The 17,189-nt window shown below is 41.1% G+C and overlaps 1 protein-coding gene across 5 annotated transcripts in view; it reads left to right on the top strand.

The window, feature by feature from the left end:
- The window catches only part of vti1a (vesicle transport through interaction with t-SNAREs 1A), a 107,355-nt gene that overhangs the window by 69,192 nt on the left and 20,974 nt on the right, over window positions 1-17,189 (top strand). For 2 of the 5 annotated variants that reach the window (XM_034119971.1, XM_034119970.1), the window contains 2 exons: window positions 321-391; window positions 3,788-3,849. In XM_034119971.1, coding sequence (XP_033975862.1) covers window positions 321-391; window positions 3,788-3,849 — 133 coding nt within the window. Of the gene's footprint in view, window positions 1-320; window positions 392-3,787; window positions 3,861-17,189 lie in introns of all 5 variants that reach the window. The other 3 variants (XM_034119975.1, XM_034119972.1, XM_034119974.1) reach the window with 2 other exon arrangements.

The following is a 17,189-nucleotide window of genomic DNA, read 5'->3' as shown; positions in this document are numbered from 1 at the left end:
TGTTCTCCCTTTTTGTTTCTGAAATAATTGAATGATGCAACCCTGGATGTTATTTACTAAAGGATCTAGTCAAACATTTTGTTGCTATTAAAAAAATCTGTGAATCTAGGTATAAAATATTCTGTTCACATTATTCCGACTGAAGTACCAAAGGTGGAGTTGAAAGACAGAGAATAAAAAGTTTGAAACTCAAGTTACATTGCTTAAAAAAATACATCATGTATTCAAACTTTTACGTTTTGAGTGAGGCCGTCTTTTCGGTCAGTTTGCAAATGTCAGACACACACACTCCTCTCACCCTGCACCGTCTTCTCTTACAGAACAAGTGGGTCAGGAGATTCTCAGCAACCTGCACAGTGACCGTGAGAAGATCCAAAAAGCTAGAGAGAGGGTGAGTACGCACACACACACACACACACACACACACACACACACACACACACACACACACACACACACGCCACCCGCACACACACATCTGCCTATTCTAACATGTGTTTGTGACACCGTAAAGGTGTTACAGCCTGTTAGCAACATTGACAACATTCACCACTTTCTGCATGGTTTGCCAAGTGAAGACACACAAACATGGCACACACACTGTCTTTGGTTTGCTTACTCATGTGGACACATTACATCAGCAGAATAGTAATGACGAGGCAGTTAATCATGGCACCGTATTGCTTAGTTTCATGTGTTTTCTTTAATTCAAGGTAACTGTTGAGCCTATATTTCTTCACCACATGCATTGAAACTTTCTTGTGGTGATATATTATTAGAACCCGGTATTTATTTTTCGAGGATTTTCCCGCTTTTCCTTTTCTCACCTGAATGGGGATAGCTTTGCCAGCAGCCATCCTTCCTCACCTACCCTCCTTTACATCTCAGCACTCTTCTCCAGTTTCCCTCTCTCCTTCCCACTGTTCCTCCGAGAGTAACCCCCCACCCCTCCAAATCCTTAGCGCTGCCCCTCCTTACATTCAGACAGCCAAGCAGACAGTTAGGCAGAGACAGAAAAGACCAAACACAGGAAGGGGGCCCAGCACTGACGGCACCCTCAACGCAGAATGCTTAAAGACCACAACATGGCAGTGGGCCCTTTTTCAAAGGAAATCAAACATCTCCTTTCAAAACGGTCCACAGTGTCTACTGAGAGTACCTGCTCTCTTTCTTTCGCTCTCGCTCTCCTTTCTTCCCATGAGTCTTCCTCGCTGAACCCCCCCGACCATGTACACACACATTCAGGAGGGCTTTAAAGGCAGTTTGTGGGGCAGAAGTTAAGTAAAAATAAATCAAGATGTAAAGACTCTGGATGCGAGGGCTGGTTAACAGATCTTTTGCATTAAAAAGAAGGTGAAGGAGTCATAGTTTTAGCATACAATACAGCACAGACACACATTTAGACCTACAAACACACACACACAAACCCCTATGCTCAGCAGGGGGTCTGGCCTTTTGTTTTTGCTTTTATGGTACAAAAAGAAGGCAATGGAAGGTGTCAACACTGGGTCAAAGCAGTACACTGCAGACTCTGAACCCGCGGAGTGGATTGAAGAATGTAATTTAACAATTCTCCAGGCTAGCTCATACGGAAGAGACAGGTAACAGCAGGGAACGAATACTCATTGATAACCTAAAATGAGTGTTTATATCCTTATATATAATATATAACCCTTATATTTGTATTCCAGAGTTTAAAATTAATGACTTGATTATTTGGTATTTACTGTAAGGGGACAAAAAGGGAATTTGAATGCACAAATTAAATATTTGTTGCACCAAATGAATACTTCTTGCCTTAAAATGACTAAATCAGGTTACCAAATGTGTCCTCTCCCTTCTCTAGGGGTGAGATGAATCCTATCTCCCCCGAAGCCCATGATCTTTGCATTATTTGTGCATTTATTTAGCCACAAATTATACCTTAAAGGAAATCATTTGAAACGGCACCTTCACATTGAAAGCTGACAGAGAATAAGAAATACATATTATTTAGGGTAGAATTTAGTCATTTGAGCTCTGATTATTCACATACAATTATTTAATGTTTTGGTAATTTGAAGGCTTTTTAAAAAAACAAATTAAAAAAAACATTACATTTGTCATGCTCAGTATACTTGCAAACTTAAATACTTGAATAAGGGTCTTTACATTTTGCACCTTTCATCCTGAAGGCTGAACTTTTCCTCAATGCTCTCTTTTTTGTCTGGCACTATAGATAAAAATATTCATAAGGATTATTTTCCGAGATTATTTTTGTATTATATTTGCAAATGAGCTTTATTTTATATTCATGGCAACATATTCTGTATGGATGTAATGCCTACAAAGGGTGTCTTGGCTGCAATGTTCTGTCTTGATCTATACATTCAAATCCCCTCGTTAATTCCAGTTTACAGTTCGTTTCAGACATTCAACTGCATTAAAATTTCAGCTGGTTTCCATTTCATGTTAAGAAGGAGAGCATGAGGTTTGGGGAGAGGCTGTGGAGAGACACAGAGAGAGGAGTGGAAAGAAGGAATGATTCAGAGAGAGATGTATTTTGGGAGAAAGTGTGAGGTATCTAGGGGACAGATCTGTGGGAAGAGGCAGACATCAGGCAACTGCAGGACTTGTTGTCTTTGCCAGAGGGCCCATACCCCAGGTCCCCCACCTCCTACCCTGTACCACATGCATCCTTGGCTCTCACAACCTGCATCGCACCAACTCAGGCTGCCAGAGGGTAGGAAGGGAGGATGGAAGAAGAGGAAAAAAGTAGCAGTAAAGAAGGGGTGGGAAGAGAGGGCGAATTGCAGGCAAGAGAGATGAATGCAAGATGAGCCAGAACACACAGGAAAAAGAGTGATGTTGGAACTATTGTAGAGAAGAGGGAGGGTGGAAGAACAGAGGTGAAAGTGAGGAATCAAAATTAGAATAGAATTCGTAAATAATACACTGATTACGACATACTGATTTACTGGGAAAGCAGTTATTATCTCGGAGAGAGATGAACATAAATGACTCCCGGCTGACTCCAGAAAGAACCTCTCTGCACAAATTCTTCCCGCACTCCCTCATCACCCTCTAGAAATGTGACTACAGGTAGACGTTAGTGGCAGCTCACTCAGTGCGGTGTCAGCATTTTTTTAACAGTCACACTCGCACCTTGTTGGCAACATCTCTGCCAAATACTTTTCTCTGTGAAAGAACCTACACCTGATGAGAGTATAAAATAAAAACATCTCCCTGACCCCGGAGAAAAATAAAGGCAGGGAGAAAGAAAAGACAGTAGATGGAGCAAGAGGGAAAATATCCACGGCAATTAGCTCTGAATACCCATGTTCATTATTTCAAGTGTGCTTCTCGTGCTCGCTGTGTACACTGAGGGCCCTTCTCACTCTTTTCCCCTGCATGATCAGCAGAGGGCTAGAAAGACAAGTCCTTACTTAGTGGACATCTGCTCTTAACTTACCAAAGTTACAGAGATGTTCTATTGTAAAAAATAAAATAAAAATAAACGTGACATAACAGTAAAATAGTGTTAATACTTTTGTTATCAAGTTTCTTAGATTCATCTCTCTCTACAACCAAACATTTGGGTGTAGGAATAAAATGTCAAACTTTAGAGGTGCCCTCTGAATTTGCCCTTGAGCAAGGTACCTTGCCTTGAGGCCAGCAATACAAGTATAGCCTATACAGTATGGCCTTGCATGAGTAGTTTATATGTAGACTGTGTTTAATAACCTTTAGAATTGTTTATTCACGATGGAAACTAAAACTTTTATTTTTCCCAATTCTGTTCCCCCAGCTGAGAGAAACGGACGCCAACCTGGGCAAGAGTTCTCGCATCCTCACCGGCATGCTGAGAAGGTAAGAGGCAGGTACGGACCTTGTTTCTGCACCTTAAAGTGATCCATCTTTCCATTTAGGATGAATACCAACCATTGTTGTTGCTTTTGACCGCACATTGCGCTGCTATTGTGGAGAACACAGGTACATGTCAATACACAACGGACAAGTCAATAAATAAATGAAGGAATACAGTACAATTATATTCAGTATAAAATAAAATAAATATGCTGATAATGCCATTTATGACAAGTAGTCACTGGTTAAATTGTGACCAGTTGATTTGATCCACTTTGGTGGCATTTTATTTGGATGAAATGTATACAAAGAAACTACTCAACAAGGAACAACTGCACTTTATGCAATACTTCTGAAGTATAACTCTTATTTTAAGGTTTTTGTTATCTTTAAATTTGGTTTATAAAATGATTCTTATTACTTTTATGTTCTAATTTTATGACAATTAATGTATGTTTGAATGAAACAAACAAACTGTGTGAATGATGTTCTGTTACATGCGATGGTACTGGTGTCTGGGTAAACTGAGAACAGAGTAGCAGCCACCAGAAAAAGGCAAGAAAAGACAAGTGTGCGCACTGTACACGTCTCCATTATTTTCTTCTCTTTGCCTTTGTTTTTCACACTTACCACCCATATTCAACTCGCAGCCTTTGTCTCTTCACGCACATGCAGCCCGAACAATCACACAAACACTAGCATTCACACGCAAATATTTCAATAGTCCTGGCATTATCTTATGCAGCCACCACATCACACATCCACACAGTCTCACACACACAGACGCACACACACACTAACACCGTAATGTCTTGTCACATCTCCATTTTATAAAGTGCCTGTGTGCCTACCCCTGAACCGTGACGCCACGGTTTTGTTTCTCGCTCTCTCTTTCTTGTTTTTTTTTTCTCCCTGTCGCCCACTGTGGATTTTGATTAAGAGTAATATGTAAATGACACCGACTAAATGTAAAATCCTGGGGCCAGGAAGGAAGTGCCAATTGAAATAGATGCTTCAGTGCTCGTAGACAATTTGGAGGGCGGCTCACAGGGCGGCCGGCAGTTACCAGAGAGGGGAGGCCTGAGAAGGGCTGTGACGCCGACTGTAACCAATATTTCTGCATATGTCTCCATTTTGTCAAGTCTGATTATGGGAAGAGGAGGAGGATCGCAGGGGGGGTCAGCTCGCCTGGCATGTCACCCAAAGCTGTCCAGAAATCATTCATCATTCCCTCCTCCTTCCTCCTTTTATTCCCCTCCACCCCCCTCTGCCGCCGCTGAAGTAAATAACACACTTATTTCAATATTATCATATTAATGTTAAAGTTCAGCTGTCACCTAATGGGAAGACTTAATCAGACGTAGCATTTTAAGAAGCATGCTGCCACCCCCCTCCTAGTCTCCAGCCTCCTCTGTTGACGTGCCTCTCCTCCTCTGGTTAGCGCCCCGCTCAAATCAGGATTTATGAGGGCCTTCCAAAGAGGGGCCCGGCTGCGAGCCCCTTCGACTGCCGCCCGCCTTTCTGCTTGATGGGAGCAGCACAACATACACCCCCTGTCATTCTTTAACAAAAGTAATTTTTTCCCTTTTCATTTCTTCGCTGTTTGAATAAAAGAGAGTGTGTTTTGTTGTAAGGTTGTGGGCTGGAAACGTCAAATCTGAAGTCATTTATAACCAGAGATAGAGAACTGAGAGCGAAAAGTAAGTTCAGGATGGTTCAATGATATCACACCCCCCACCCCCTTTTAGGCAATTTGTCCTCATTTCCCCATTCAATTCATTATTTGCTCCCCCGGTTTTTCTGCCTTTTGATTAATTGTATATTTGTTTTTGTTGTCAAAGCAATAGTAGTTTCTTTACACTGTGGTTCGGGTTGGGGGGGTGGTTGCTTTGTCATTCTCCACTTGTTTGTCTCAGTTATAGAAGTAGTGTATTGCTTTGCGTACAGTAGGTCTATCAGGAGTATGTAAAGGACTTTTACTTATACTGTAGTTGTGTATACATGTTGTAAACCAAAGAAAACTAAAAAAAATGTGTTTAAATAACTTGTTAGGTGTTCCTTTTTGTTCTAATGGAGCAATTAGCTACATTTAAAGGTGGGGTAGGTAAGTTTGAGAAACCGGCTCGAGATACACTTTTTGTTATATTCCATGGAATGCTCTTAACATCCCGATAGCAATGAATATCTTAAGTGCCGGCCCGGCTAAAATAACTGGATGGCCTACAGTACCTGCCTGTCAGCCTTCCATCTGTGCACAAACTTATCTCGTGCCCTCATTGGTCATGTGCGCGTTCGTGTGTGTTGGAGGAGGGGCTCTATAAGGAAGTGGCAGATTTTCTCCGGTTGTGTATTTTCAAATTCGAGCGATCTCGAGCCGGTTTCTCAAACTTACCTACCCTACCTTTAAATCCCCAAATCATATGTTTCTGCAAGCAACAAGGTTTAGACAATTGTTTTGCATCGATAACACGGAGAGATATAGCTTTGTTTTGCCACTAAACTGTGATAGTGATCGTATAAATAAATAATCGCACAGTTCTTTTTAAAATGATGAACAGTAAACACCTTGGCCTTGGTCCATAGTCAGACAAATAGGCTTCAGTGTGCGGTAAAAAGAAGGAGGGAATTGTCGTTATCAAAAGGATACACGGTGTGCTTCTTCATTGTTGCTGTAGCTTCTCTCACACCTCCTTTTCTTTGTGGTCTGGGGGTTTCACCCCAGCTGAGAAACAATTAGACACTCATTAAGCTAGCTGTCAGGGTTCAAGAAAGCTAATTAACTTAAAGACTCTCTGAGTATCACCTATTGTAAGAAACAGCCAGAAACACAGACATCTCAAATAGCTGTTGCTTTGTTTGAAAATGAATCTTAACAAATGTGGGTCTGTGAAAATCATCACAGGCCATGAGGGTAATTAGTATAAAACACTGTGTTGGTGCTGTTGATTGGTTGGGTCTTGGTTGATAACTGTTTCCAAAAACGTATCCTCTTTCTCACATCAACGGTCCTCATTTACTTAGTGGATGTCAGTGGTCTAGTGGTGGGCATCCGCTCTTAGTTAATTTTGAATTCAATATTCTGAAATCCTTTGGGTTTTAATTATACCGTGACAGACACAGTGATCCCAATGAGGCAGAAAAGGAATCCTGATATCATATTCATATCTATGATCATCAAATAAACTATTATCATTTCCTTTGGTTCCTGTTTAGCAACAACACCAGTCCCTTTGTATCACAGAGAAAATATTTTGGCTACAGCTGGCATCTGGGTTTTTTTAAACAACTTTTATTGGCTGCATTCCTTTTTAGTGAAATGCAATGTAAAATATTAACTCCACCTTAATCCCGGCAGGAGGCGCTCGTTAATATCTCATCAATATAACTCATCAGAGAAAGAACATCCTAGTCAGTTAGTGGTGGCTCAAGATATAAACATGAGTTGCCATTAAGCGCGATGACAGTGAACAAATTATTGATTTATTGGAGTCTGAATTGTAAAATCACACCACTGGCTTTGATGTGGTTTTTAAACTTTGTGTATTGGATTTTTCTTTCAACTAATGGGTGTTCATTACCCACCAATTTGGTTATTTCTGAAAGAATTAAAGGTTTGGTGCAGCCTGCATTGAGAAGGGTTACAGCTCACAGTATGGATCACCATCTCTGATTAGAAAAGCCACTGACCTTTTGACAAGTCGTCTGTTTTTTTACCTGACACTATGGCTTCTCGTAAATACAAAACGGCCCTGTGTCTTTAGCCTGAGCCTTCCTGCCGCTACCCTGAACATCTCAAGCATCTAACCCACCACGGGAAGATCAGTTGGGAGCGGGATGCAGCTCCAGACCCAGTTAGGACCACTGGGGCTCCATGCAGCCTCATGGAGGGAGGGGGCACAGTGAAGGGCAATGAGGCTGAGAGGACGAAGAGGGGGGAGGATGTATATTTTGAAGCAGAGGGGTTGTCTGCTCTCGCTGGCAGCTGATCCCACATGCAGGTGGTCGACTCAGTCGCCAGGCAGATCAAAAAGTCAAAGCCCCGGGTGGACCTCCCTTTGAAATGGGAATGGGGCCTAGATATCAGACAGAAAACATAAGCAAGCTCCCAGCCACAGAACAGCTCCATATTCATGGCTGGGACTGGCAGTAGCGACGGGCAGGCAAGATGGACACAGCCTCAGCCTTCAGAAGAGGATTCATGCACACTCTGGACACTGATTAAGAGATCAGCCCATGAGCCGCCATGAGGATGATGCAGTAGCACTGTTACCAAGACACCAACTTCCTTTTCTTTAAACCTGTCTTTACACGCTGTCTTATTGTGCGACCCAGTTCATTTTTCAGATTTGACAACTGTGGGTGCATGTGGCTAGTTCAGTGAAAATATATTTTGAATTCTGTCTGAAACATTGACTTTAATTAAATGTATTGTGTAAATTTTTTTTCACATAACTGTATTAGGTTAATGGAAAGCTAAAATATGAAGTTGAACCTAATACGTTTTATCTAAACCTAATATTATTGCTTTCAACTAATCAACTTTTTTACATAATACATTCAGTTAAAGTCAACATTTCATTTTTTTCAGTGTACTGCTGATTGATTCATTCAATTGAACATAAACCTTTTCATACAGTATAACTAAAGAAAAATATGTACAATTTACTCTTGCCTATAGAAAAATCTAAAGTTTCGTCCCTGCGTGATTCACATGAAAATGTACATATTTTGTATCTTCATTGCTTGGCCCACAGACGCACAGGCTATCAAAGTCATGAGCCACTGGACCAAAGTGCATGGCCCGAAAAAGAAAAAAAACATCTGGAGAGGGCGAACTTATGATTCCCTAAGATCTGTAAGTTTTGCCTTTATCCTGTATTATTGGCAAATATGTACTCTCTCTATCCGTCTGTTTGGAATATTAATTACAGGGATATGTAGGTCACATTATTAATGGAATTCAACCCTACCAGTGAGCTGTGGTGTGATCGGAGTCTTGGGGCCCTCTTGAAGTCTTGTTATGAAGTTGAACAAAAAGATAAGATTTATTTTAATTGAGGCTGAAAGATGGTTCAGATTGCAGATCAGATGTTTTCTCCTTTGTTTTTTTCTTTTAAAATGTTGTGCTTTGTGTTACCCTCTTTTAGTGTGAAAAAAGCAAAGGAAAGCACATCAGATGTGAGGTCATGAGTCAGCCCAAAGTAGTCGTTTCAAGCTTTCTGGCACTGTCCTCCACCATTATACCGACCATCTCATGCATTTACGATCATAAACACTCGGTTTTATCGGAACATTTGACTATACTTGATGTCTATGACATTGTGTAACACGGGTTTGCCCTATTTTAAATTCTATCTTACTTTGTATTACATCTGAACTCATCACAGTAGCCATAGCGGAGCCTCGTGTTTTCTGTCCCGAGAGTGGCAGATCACTCCCAGTGGATCTCACTCTCTCTGATCTCCTCTCCATGTTGCTGCCACGATAATTCCATGCGCTACATTTAAACACATTGCCTTTTGCTTTGCAATTTGTTCAGCCTGGCATCATTACCACCCCGCTCAACCCCCTGCCCCCCACCCCCATATTGCAGCATCCCTCTGGGTCAGTCCTATCCCTGGCCTTTTCTGCCACCTCCAGGGAAGCATTCTGTCCCTTTTAATGTCCAGTCTGTTTTTATTCTGGCAAAGCAGCAAAGTGACAAAACATGAATCATATCTGCCCTCTCCGCAACCCCTAGCTAAACTTTAAACATTTGAAGATGAGCGCAGCTGTTGTGCATGCACATGTTTAATGGATTGAGGAAAGCATGTTAGCCTGTAAAGGTATTTTGGGTTGATAGTTTAAACTGTTGACAGACAGACAAGGGAAATTGGAAGACATTGCTGGTCTTTAGGCCTATTTACTTTAGCAAGGAGACACAAATATATAATATATATAAGGCAAATGTATTCTTCCACATCATAAAGACTGTGATGGTCCTGATGACAGGACTCATCTCTTCTTTTGAAGATCAGATGACTGAATGAGATATAAGATACAAAACCATGAAAATAACAATAAAACCATTTTTATATAAAAAACACTTTTATTTTTATCAAGTTATATTACTTTTTTAGCTTTTGAATATCAGTCTTTTGAGTGTCTCGTTTGTAGATAGGAAATACTTTTGGTTGTGTCTGTGTGTGTGTCTGTGTGTGTCTGAGTACAGGCTGCTGCTGGGACAATGACAGGGTGCGCCTCAGCCTCATTACTCGCTGCTCCTGAGCCAAACAAGCACCACTGCCACCCCTCTCGCTCTCGCTCTCCTCCTGCTTTATCTCTGTCTTTTCCTCTCTTCCTCCACCTCGCCCATTAGAGAGTGCTGATGGGACATTTTCTGCAGAAAGGAAAAGATACACACACACACAAGCCAAGGCTGTAGAAGAAGGGGTTGTTGACAAGGGCAAAGACGTGTTGTTGTTTTATATAAGGGATGCATTTGTCTGTTGAGGATTGACTCGCTTAACTGGCTGCCAAAGCCCCCTTTTTCTCCCCTACATATCTCCCTTTCGCTATTATCTAGTCCATAGCGAACTTCTGTTTTTTTTTGTATAGATAAATCTCAATCATTCCAAGATTGGTCCTGAAAAAATTCTTAACATTTTGTTCAAACCAAAACATGTCAGAGTTTGAGACAGAGGGCTAGCGTTAAAGATGAGAACGATTCATTCATTCATTTTAATGTAGAAGGCATTCACAATCAAAGCAGAACAAAAAAATGTTCAGACATACTGTATCGTGGTGACAATATCAGCACAATAACCTAAATATCACCTAGTCCCTTAACTAGGTATCAAGGCCAAACTTTAAAATTCCATCAAAAAACTCTCACAGTACCATCACTTCTCCAAATGCTCGAGGGTCAGCCATCCATGACATTGAGGTGATCCTTCGTTCAACCTCGCTCAAACCGTCCTGGTTGATAGAGCTTCTTTTCCCCCCCCTCCTTTAACCCTGACAGACTGTCGTTCTGACGAGATGACTGGAGATCAGTGGCGCTCTCATCCCTTGAAGTGGCTCCAGGTGTCACTCCAAGGGTACCCGCCCTGTTTGATCTGCCGTCGAGCGCCTGTCGGGCCACGGCACCCTCTGATTTCCCGGTCAGAGGGGAAAGAGGCTCTCCTGTCCAAAAGTTCCACCGCTACTTTTGAGTGACAGCAAGGCAGACTGAGTGGCGGCTGTAGAGCAAACTGCAGCCATAACCACCTGTTTTGGGGATGGACTGTTTCCTGTAGTCATCATTTCCACAATCCCGTTTAGGAACTATGGGGAAGCCTCTCACACACCCCCTCGTGGGAGCATTGTAAAGACGTGATCTTGATTTGATATGCTAGGCCCTAGCAGTCCACACAACAGAAAAAGGAAACAAATCAGATGAAACAATACTATTTTCACTGATCAATCTGTGGGCCTTGTCTTAAGAAGAACAAAAAGACATCCTCTGCAACATCTTCAGATGCTGTCCAAAGGAGGTCCCTGTCTTCACTAGGGAGCTGCACAAACAAAAAAGGACAGATGAAACAAAATGGAGGAGTACAGGTATATAGCTTTTCAGAAAACATAGATGCCTGCATCCTTCCTCCCTTTCATTTTATTATATCCGTTACGTTTTTTCCCCCCACCTACTGTGAGCTTCTTTAGAAATTACAGGTGAGATCTCAGTCTGTGGCAGGGCCTGCCTTTCGTCTAGAGGAAGCAGGGGTAGGGGTGGAGGTTTGAAAGGGGGAGGAAAGACTGAGAAAGAGAGGGGAAAAAAATATCATGCTTTGCAGTACTGCTGTGTTGTTTGTGGCACTCTTCCCTTTGTGTGTCTGGCGATAACTTATTCAGCACAGGGCCATTCATCCAGGGGTTGAGCGCGGGCGTCCGTCAAGACGGAAAATAATGAGGCGACAGCAGCGCAGAGGATAGCTTTCTCCCTCTGCCTAGGTCGCCCCCTCCTACTCCTCCTCCCCTTCTCCATCTCCTCCTCCTCCTAGCCTCCCATTATCAGCCGATTTAAATAGATAATAGGGGGCCTTCTTCAGGACATTTTGAAGCAATTAGAACCTATCACATTGTCTCTTATTTGACTGTTGTTCCCTCCTAGCAAGCCATTGTGCATACTTCTGGGCATACTATGCAACAGCTGCCTGGAATATTGTGGAATGCAACCGCATCACTGGATGCCAGTATTTGTGTCAAGGAGAAAAATGGCTGTTTTGTTTTCTATATCTTTGCAATAGACTCTGTACCCATATGCGCATGTCGGGCACTATTCCATCTTGAGCCATGCCAGGACATGGGACCCCTGTGCCATGATTAGTTGCTCTCTGGCTCCATTGCTTGCCAGGATACAGTGGCTTCTGCCCAAACACTTGCACTGTACATACCTTCCTTGCACTTTCTGTCCACTCTCAATAATTTATTTATTTCACCATATTTTTCTCTTACCAGTCCATTCAGTCAGATATATCATATTGTGACAGTAACAGGGGACAGGAAAAACCTACTATATTTTTTCAAAAATAATTTAAGCTGATAACTTCATGTGAAATCATGTCACATGGGGTGTCAGATTGCTACTGTGTTTTCTACCCAACCGAAATATATTTTTTCAAAACAGCCTCAACAAAATAAGTCAGCTGTCTAAGTTGTGTTTGCATCAGGACGGATGGTTAAGTATAGATTTTGCTGTTATTGTTGTTGCCCCTTAGATCTCTCTTTGGCAGGGTGCAAGAGCTTGAAATATTTACAAATGCTGAATTTGACTTGCTTTCTTTTTAAATATTTTCTTCTAACCCATCAATCATTTTTATCCGTCTGTGTATATCTGTATCTCATTCTAACGGACCCCGAGGATGGTGCAATGAAACAAAGGCAGAACATTGTTGCCATGTAGTTGATGGCATAAAAGATCCCCTTTATCACAACGGGCAAAACAATATATAAAGTGGACCACTTTTCTTTTCAAGGAATGGAAAAGCGTGTAAGGCAAGACAGCAGTAGGCATCAGGATTCAGCTCTTGTCAAAATACTTAACAATATTGGTATCTTTTATAAGCTAAAAGCCTGACCTTGAGTGTGTTTATATTTAAAAAAAAGTTAAGGCAAAAGGACAGACCCCATTACTCATCTGGTTGCTTACTTTAGTTTGGTGGTACTTGCTGTGGATGGAAATTCAATGGTGTATAAAACATAACAGTCATAAAAATAATTTTTGAAAACAGGGCTTTATAAATATATATATATATGTATGTGTGGATACGCCCAATAAAATCTTAAAACACATTTTAATTTACAGAAATAATTATTCTCAATGTTATTTGAATTTGTATATTGTAATATTAAAATGTGTAGAATCAATCGTTTTAGACTAAATACATACAACAAAGGAACAAATTACTCTTTTGTTCTTGGGTCATCTAGTTATTATATTTAACTTAAATAATTTTCATTTAAATGTGTTAATAATAAAAAGTCCATCATCTTTTAAAGCTTTGTATGATTATATCAAATATCCATCCAAATTAGTACAATACCCTTTAATCTGTATTGTTATTTTGCAGTGTTTTGTCAGAAAATAATAAATAATACTGATGGATTCTTGCTTTGGAAATGTAAGAGGTTCAATAACATCAGTTTTGCAACAGAAGTAAATCACCTCAAACTTTTTTCGGGTATTGTTGACCCAATTCATCTTGGTCATTGAGCCTTTAGAAAGTACATACAAAGAGGCCATCATTTTAAACTGCCGAGGCAGCAGCCTATAGACTGAATGTCTGCCTCGAAATGCTTTTAGTCCATGGCCTTCGTTTTAAATTGAAATAGCTTAGATTTTGTGAAAATGTTTGTAGCTGCTGTTTGTTATCCATATGCTCACTTAAGCACATCCTCAAACTAAATGCATTTAATTCCTGCTGGCTGATACCGTAGTACAGTGTAAAAAAACAGTGTACATACAGTATTATTTGTCATCTAAGATCAATTAAGGTTTCGGTTTTTGGAACTTGTACCATGTGTTGCCGCATTGTGTGTTTTAGACGAATACATGGTCACTAAACTCCTCACAAACACTTTTTCTCAAAATTAATTTTAGACACATTTATTTGTTTCTACATGTCTCTCCATATCTTTGTTTGACTGGTGCATTCCAGTGAAAGCATGGTTGGACATCAAATCGTAACTTTCCTTCCTCTCACTGATTCATATTTTTAGTGATGTAGAAAAGACTTCTTTCATGATAGCTGCCTTAAACGATCATCTTTTGTAGCCAAAATCGTAAGGACAAAGCAGAGTTATGCCACAAAAGCATGTAGAACCTTAATCAGTGAAGAAAACCCCATTGAGGTCAAATGCCCATCGAGTCCGTTTTTAGCACAGGGACCATAGGAAGTTTTCTAGATGTTGTATAATTAGATGGTATGCAGTTAATGCTAAGGGACTGTTTGGTAGGCGCTGTCTTACTTGTTCACTCGTATGTCTTAAACCTGTCAGTCTTAGCTTCAAAGTTATTCTTCTTTTTGCTTTAAAAGTGATGACAATTATAATCAACATTATTTAAAGAGGTGAAAAGACAAATAAACCTTGATATGCTGATTATTTAGCTTATATCCAAAAAAGGAATTCTCTCATGGCATACCCTGGCTGAGAAATTTGAGTCAAGTGCAGAACACGTTCAAGCCCTTGGCCTGGCTTGGGTTTTGGGGAGTGAACCAGCAATGCACGGCTGGTAATGACAGGTTCCATGTTGCCCGTGGCTTGTGGCCCAATGCACTGTTTGTTTGGAGAGTGGTGCTCGGCCGTGAAGTGCTGGCCCAGCTGGCAGCAGTTCCGTTGCCCCTTTGGCCCGATGGCTGGGTCTTGTTTGGCCCGCTCCATCCAGTCAGACTGGCATCGTAAAGTCTGTGGAGGAAGAGGTGGTGAAGGGGGGGCGGGGGCGGGGGGGGGGGGGGGGGGTCTGACACAGGAGAGGAGCTGTTGGCTGAGCACCCGGGTGCTAGGCCAGGACTGCTGCCAACTAGAGGGAAGACTTCCTCGCTCATACCACGGTCTTCACGTCTCTGTGGCGACAGGGATCTTAGTTTGCACCTCAAGGGTCAACAACATCCCATCGCGATTCGTCTCAGCTTGAACAACCTTGCTCACAGAACAGCACTGAAAACAAATATTGCAAATATATATTTTGATTTCATCCCCTGTAGTGCAATGTAACGCAAATCCAGTTTTTTCACACACGCATACATACACTTTGCCTCCTCAGTCAAAAAAGTCCAGTTGCCCATATTGTATCTGCCAAAGTTCTTAAAGGGATGTGAAAATGAAAAATGCTGACCTATCTAGACATTCCCTTCCCTGTTTCGATTGTTACTTTCAGGATTAGGTACTACTGTATGCTACTGGCAACAGAAAAAACAGCTAATCACAGTCTTTAAACACTAACTAAATAGATATAATCAAAATAAGCACATTGTCGTGAAAAAAGTCTTGTGATAATTATTTTGGTAATTCTATATGCAAAACAATTGTTATGAGTAAAACAAGATTCTCTTTCAAATTACCTAGTTAGAAAATAATGAACAAAATACAGATTATTTGACCCATATCTGAACCAGGTAACTACTGCGTTAACCCTTACATAAATATCCAATTCTCTCTGAACCATTTCGTTAAGCCCTCAAAACTGTTCCCTCCCTTTAGAGCATATTTGTTTATTTTCTGACCGTTTTCTAGGTCACATGGACATCCTGTCAGCCACCGTGTAAACTTTAAACCTCAACCCATATTCTGATGGCGCCAGGGCTAACATTGCTTCAGTGTTAAAGGGAAGTTGTGAGGACATTGATGTCTTGGCCTAGCATCCTAGTGTCACTTTCCCAGCCTGTTTGTGGAGCCCGCCAATCTCCTCGTTCTCCTCAGCTGACCTGAATGGATCACTGAGTATCACTAACATGTGAGGAGCCCGATATCCAAGCCAACAACAAATGTTTTCCTACCGTTACCATTGCCTTACAATTGTACACAGCCTTCGTCTTCTGACCTGGCTCACACTAAGACACACTGTTGGTTAGTTGTTTGGCCGGACTCTTCAGGCCAAGACTCTTCTTTATTTAACATGACGTCGATGCACACCCTTCCCATCTCAAAGTTTCTCTGTGGTATAGCATTTCAGAACAGACTTGACATAAACCATTTCTAAACACTGGTTTCATTTAACCAATCTTTAATTACATCGTTTGGTAGAGGCCGAGGTACAGAGTTGAAGCAAAGCACCATGTTAGCAAAGCGTATAATAGTGAGGGATACCACAATCGGAGGACATTGGGTTGAGAAGAGGAAAAAATATCGTACACAAAAATCCTGAAAAAGGCTTAAGGTATTACGGGTTCACAGACTTTTAAACCATTTAGATACATTTGGTATGGCATAAAATATGTCTTGGTGGACATTTAGCACTTTTGAACTATTTGATTTTGTGATGGAACTTTTGGTTTGTGATGACGTGTAAATCAATTAAAACATTGTTGTTGTTTTTAGAATAGCCGTTTATGGATTTGGTACTACTTATTAATATAAACCTAGAAATACATTTAACATGAAATAGAACCTAGAAATACATTTAAATGAACCTCAACACTCAAAGACAAGAGTCCATTTTCCCTTCCGGGCATTAATTGTCATACAGTATGCAATCAATGCAGGATTTACTGATACCAGTATATACAGTGTCATTTCTAAATTAATTGGTGTAGTTATGTTGTGCTTGTCTTTCATTTCTTTTTCACTGCTACCTCATTGCTCGACATATTTCAGCTTTGTTACCAAAAGGCCAGCCATGGTCAGTCAATTAATTGTAGGTATACAAACCATTGGGTTGCATTCCAGTTGCACAGTAGTTTCAGTGTATTATGGTGCCATGAAGAGTATCATTGTAGCACAGAGTGATGGTTAAGCCTCCCTCCAGCTCTGTGACAAAGGCGGCTGTGAGGTCGAGCCCAAGGCCAGGACTATCAGAGCATCAGTCCAGCAGAGAAAGAGCACAACAACAAGCCCTGTCAAATAATGGTGTCAACACTGGGATTGTTTAGCATCATTTGTGCAAGGAATGTCCCTGGTTTAATGGTGACATGTCGCTGTCTATTGACTCAATGGGTCAAATGTTACCCTGTTGTCTATTCTGTTCCTCTGTCTGAGCGTGTTCTGCTGTGGAATGAAATGTAAGCCATACTTCGATTTGAAATATTTCCATTTACTCAAACTTTGAAAGTTCAGTGAGGTCAGTTGTAAAGGTTAGTTGGCCTTAAGACATAGATGTGGGAGTT

This window comes from Trematomus bernacchii, unplaced genomic scaffold, assembly GCF_902827165.1.
Source record: "Trematomus bernacchii unplaced genomic scaffold, fTreBer1.1, whole genome shotgun sequence".
Classification (NCBI taxonomy): domain Eukaryota; kingdom Metazoa; phylum Chordata; class Actinopteri; order Perciformes; family Nototheniidae; genus Trematomus; species Trematomus bernacchii.
This window is presented reverse-complemented; position numbering and strand designations above follow the sequence as displayed.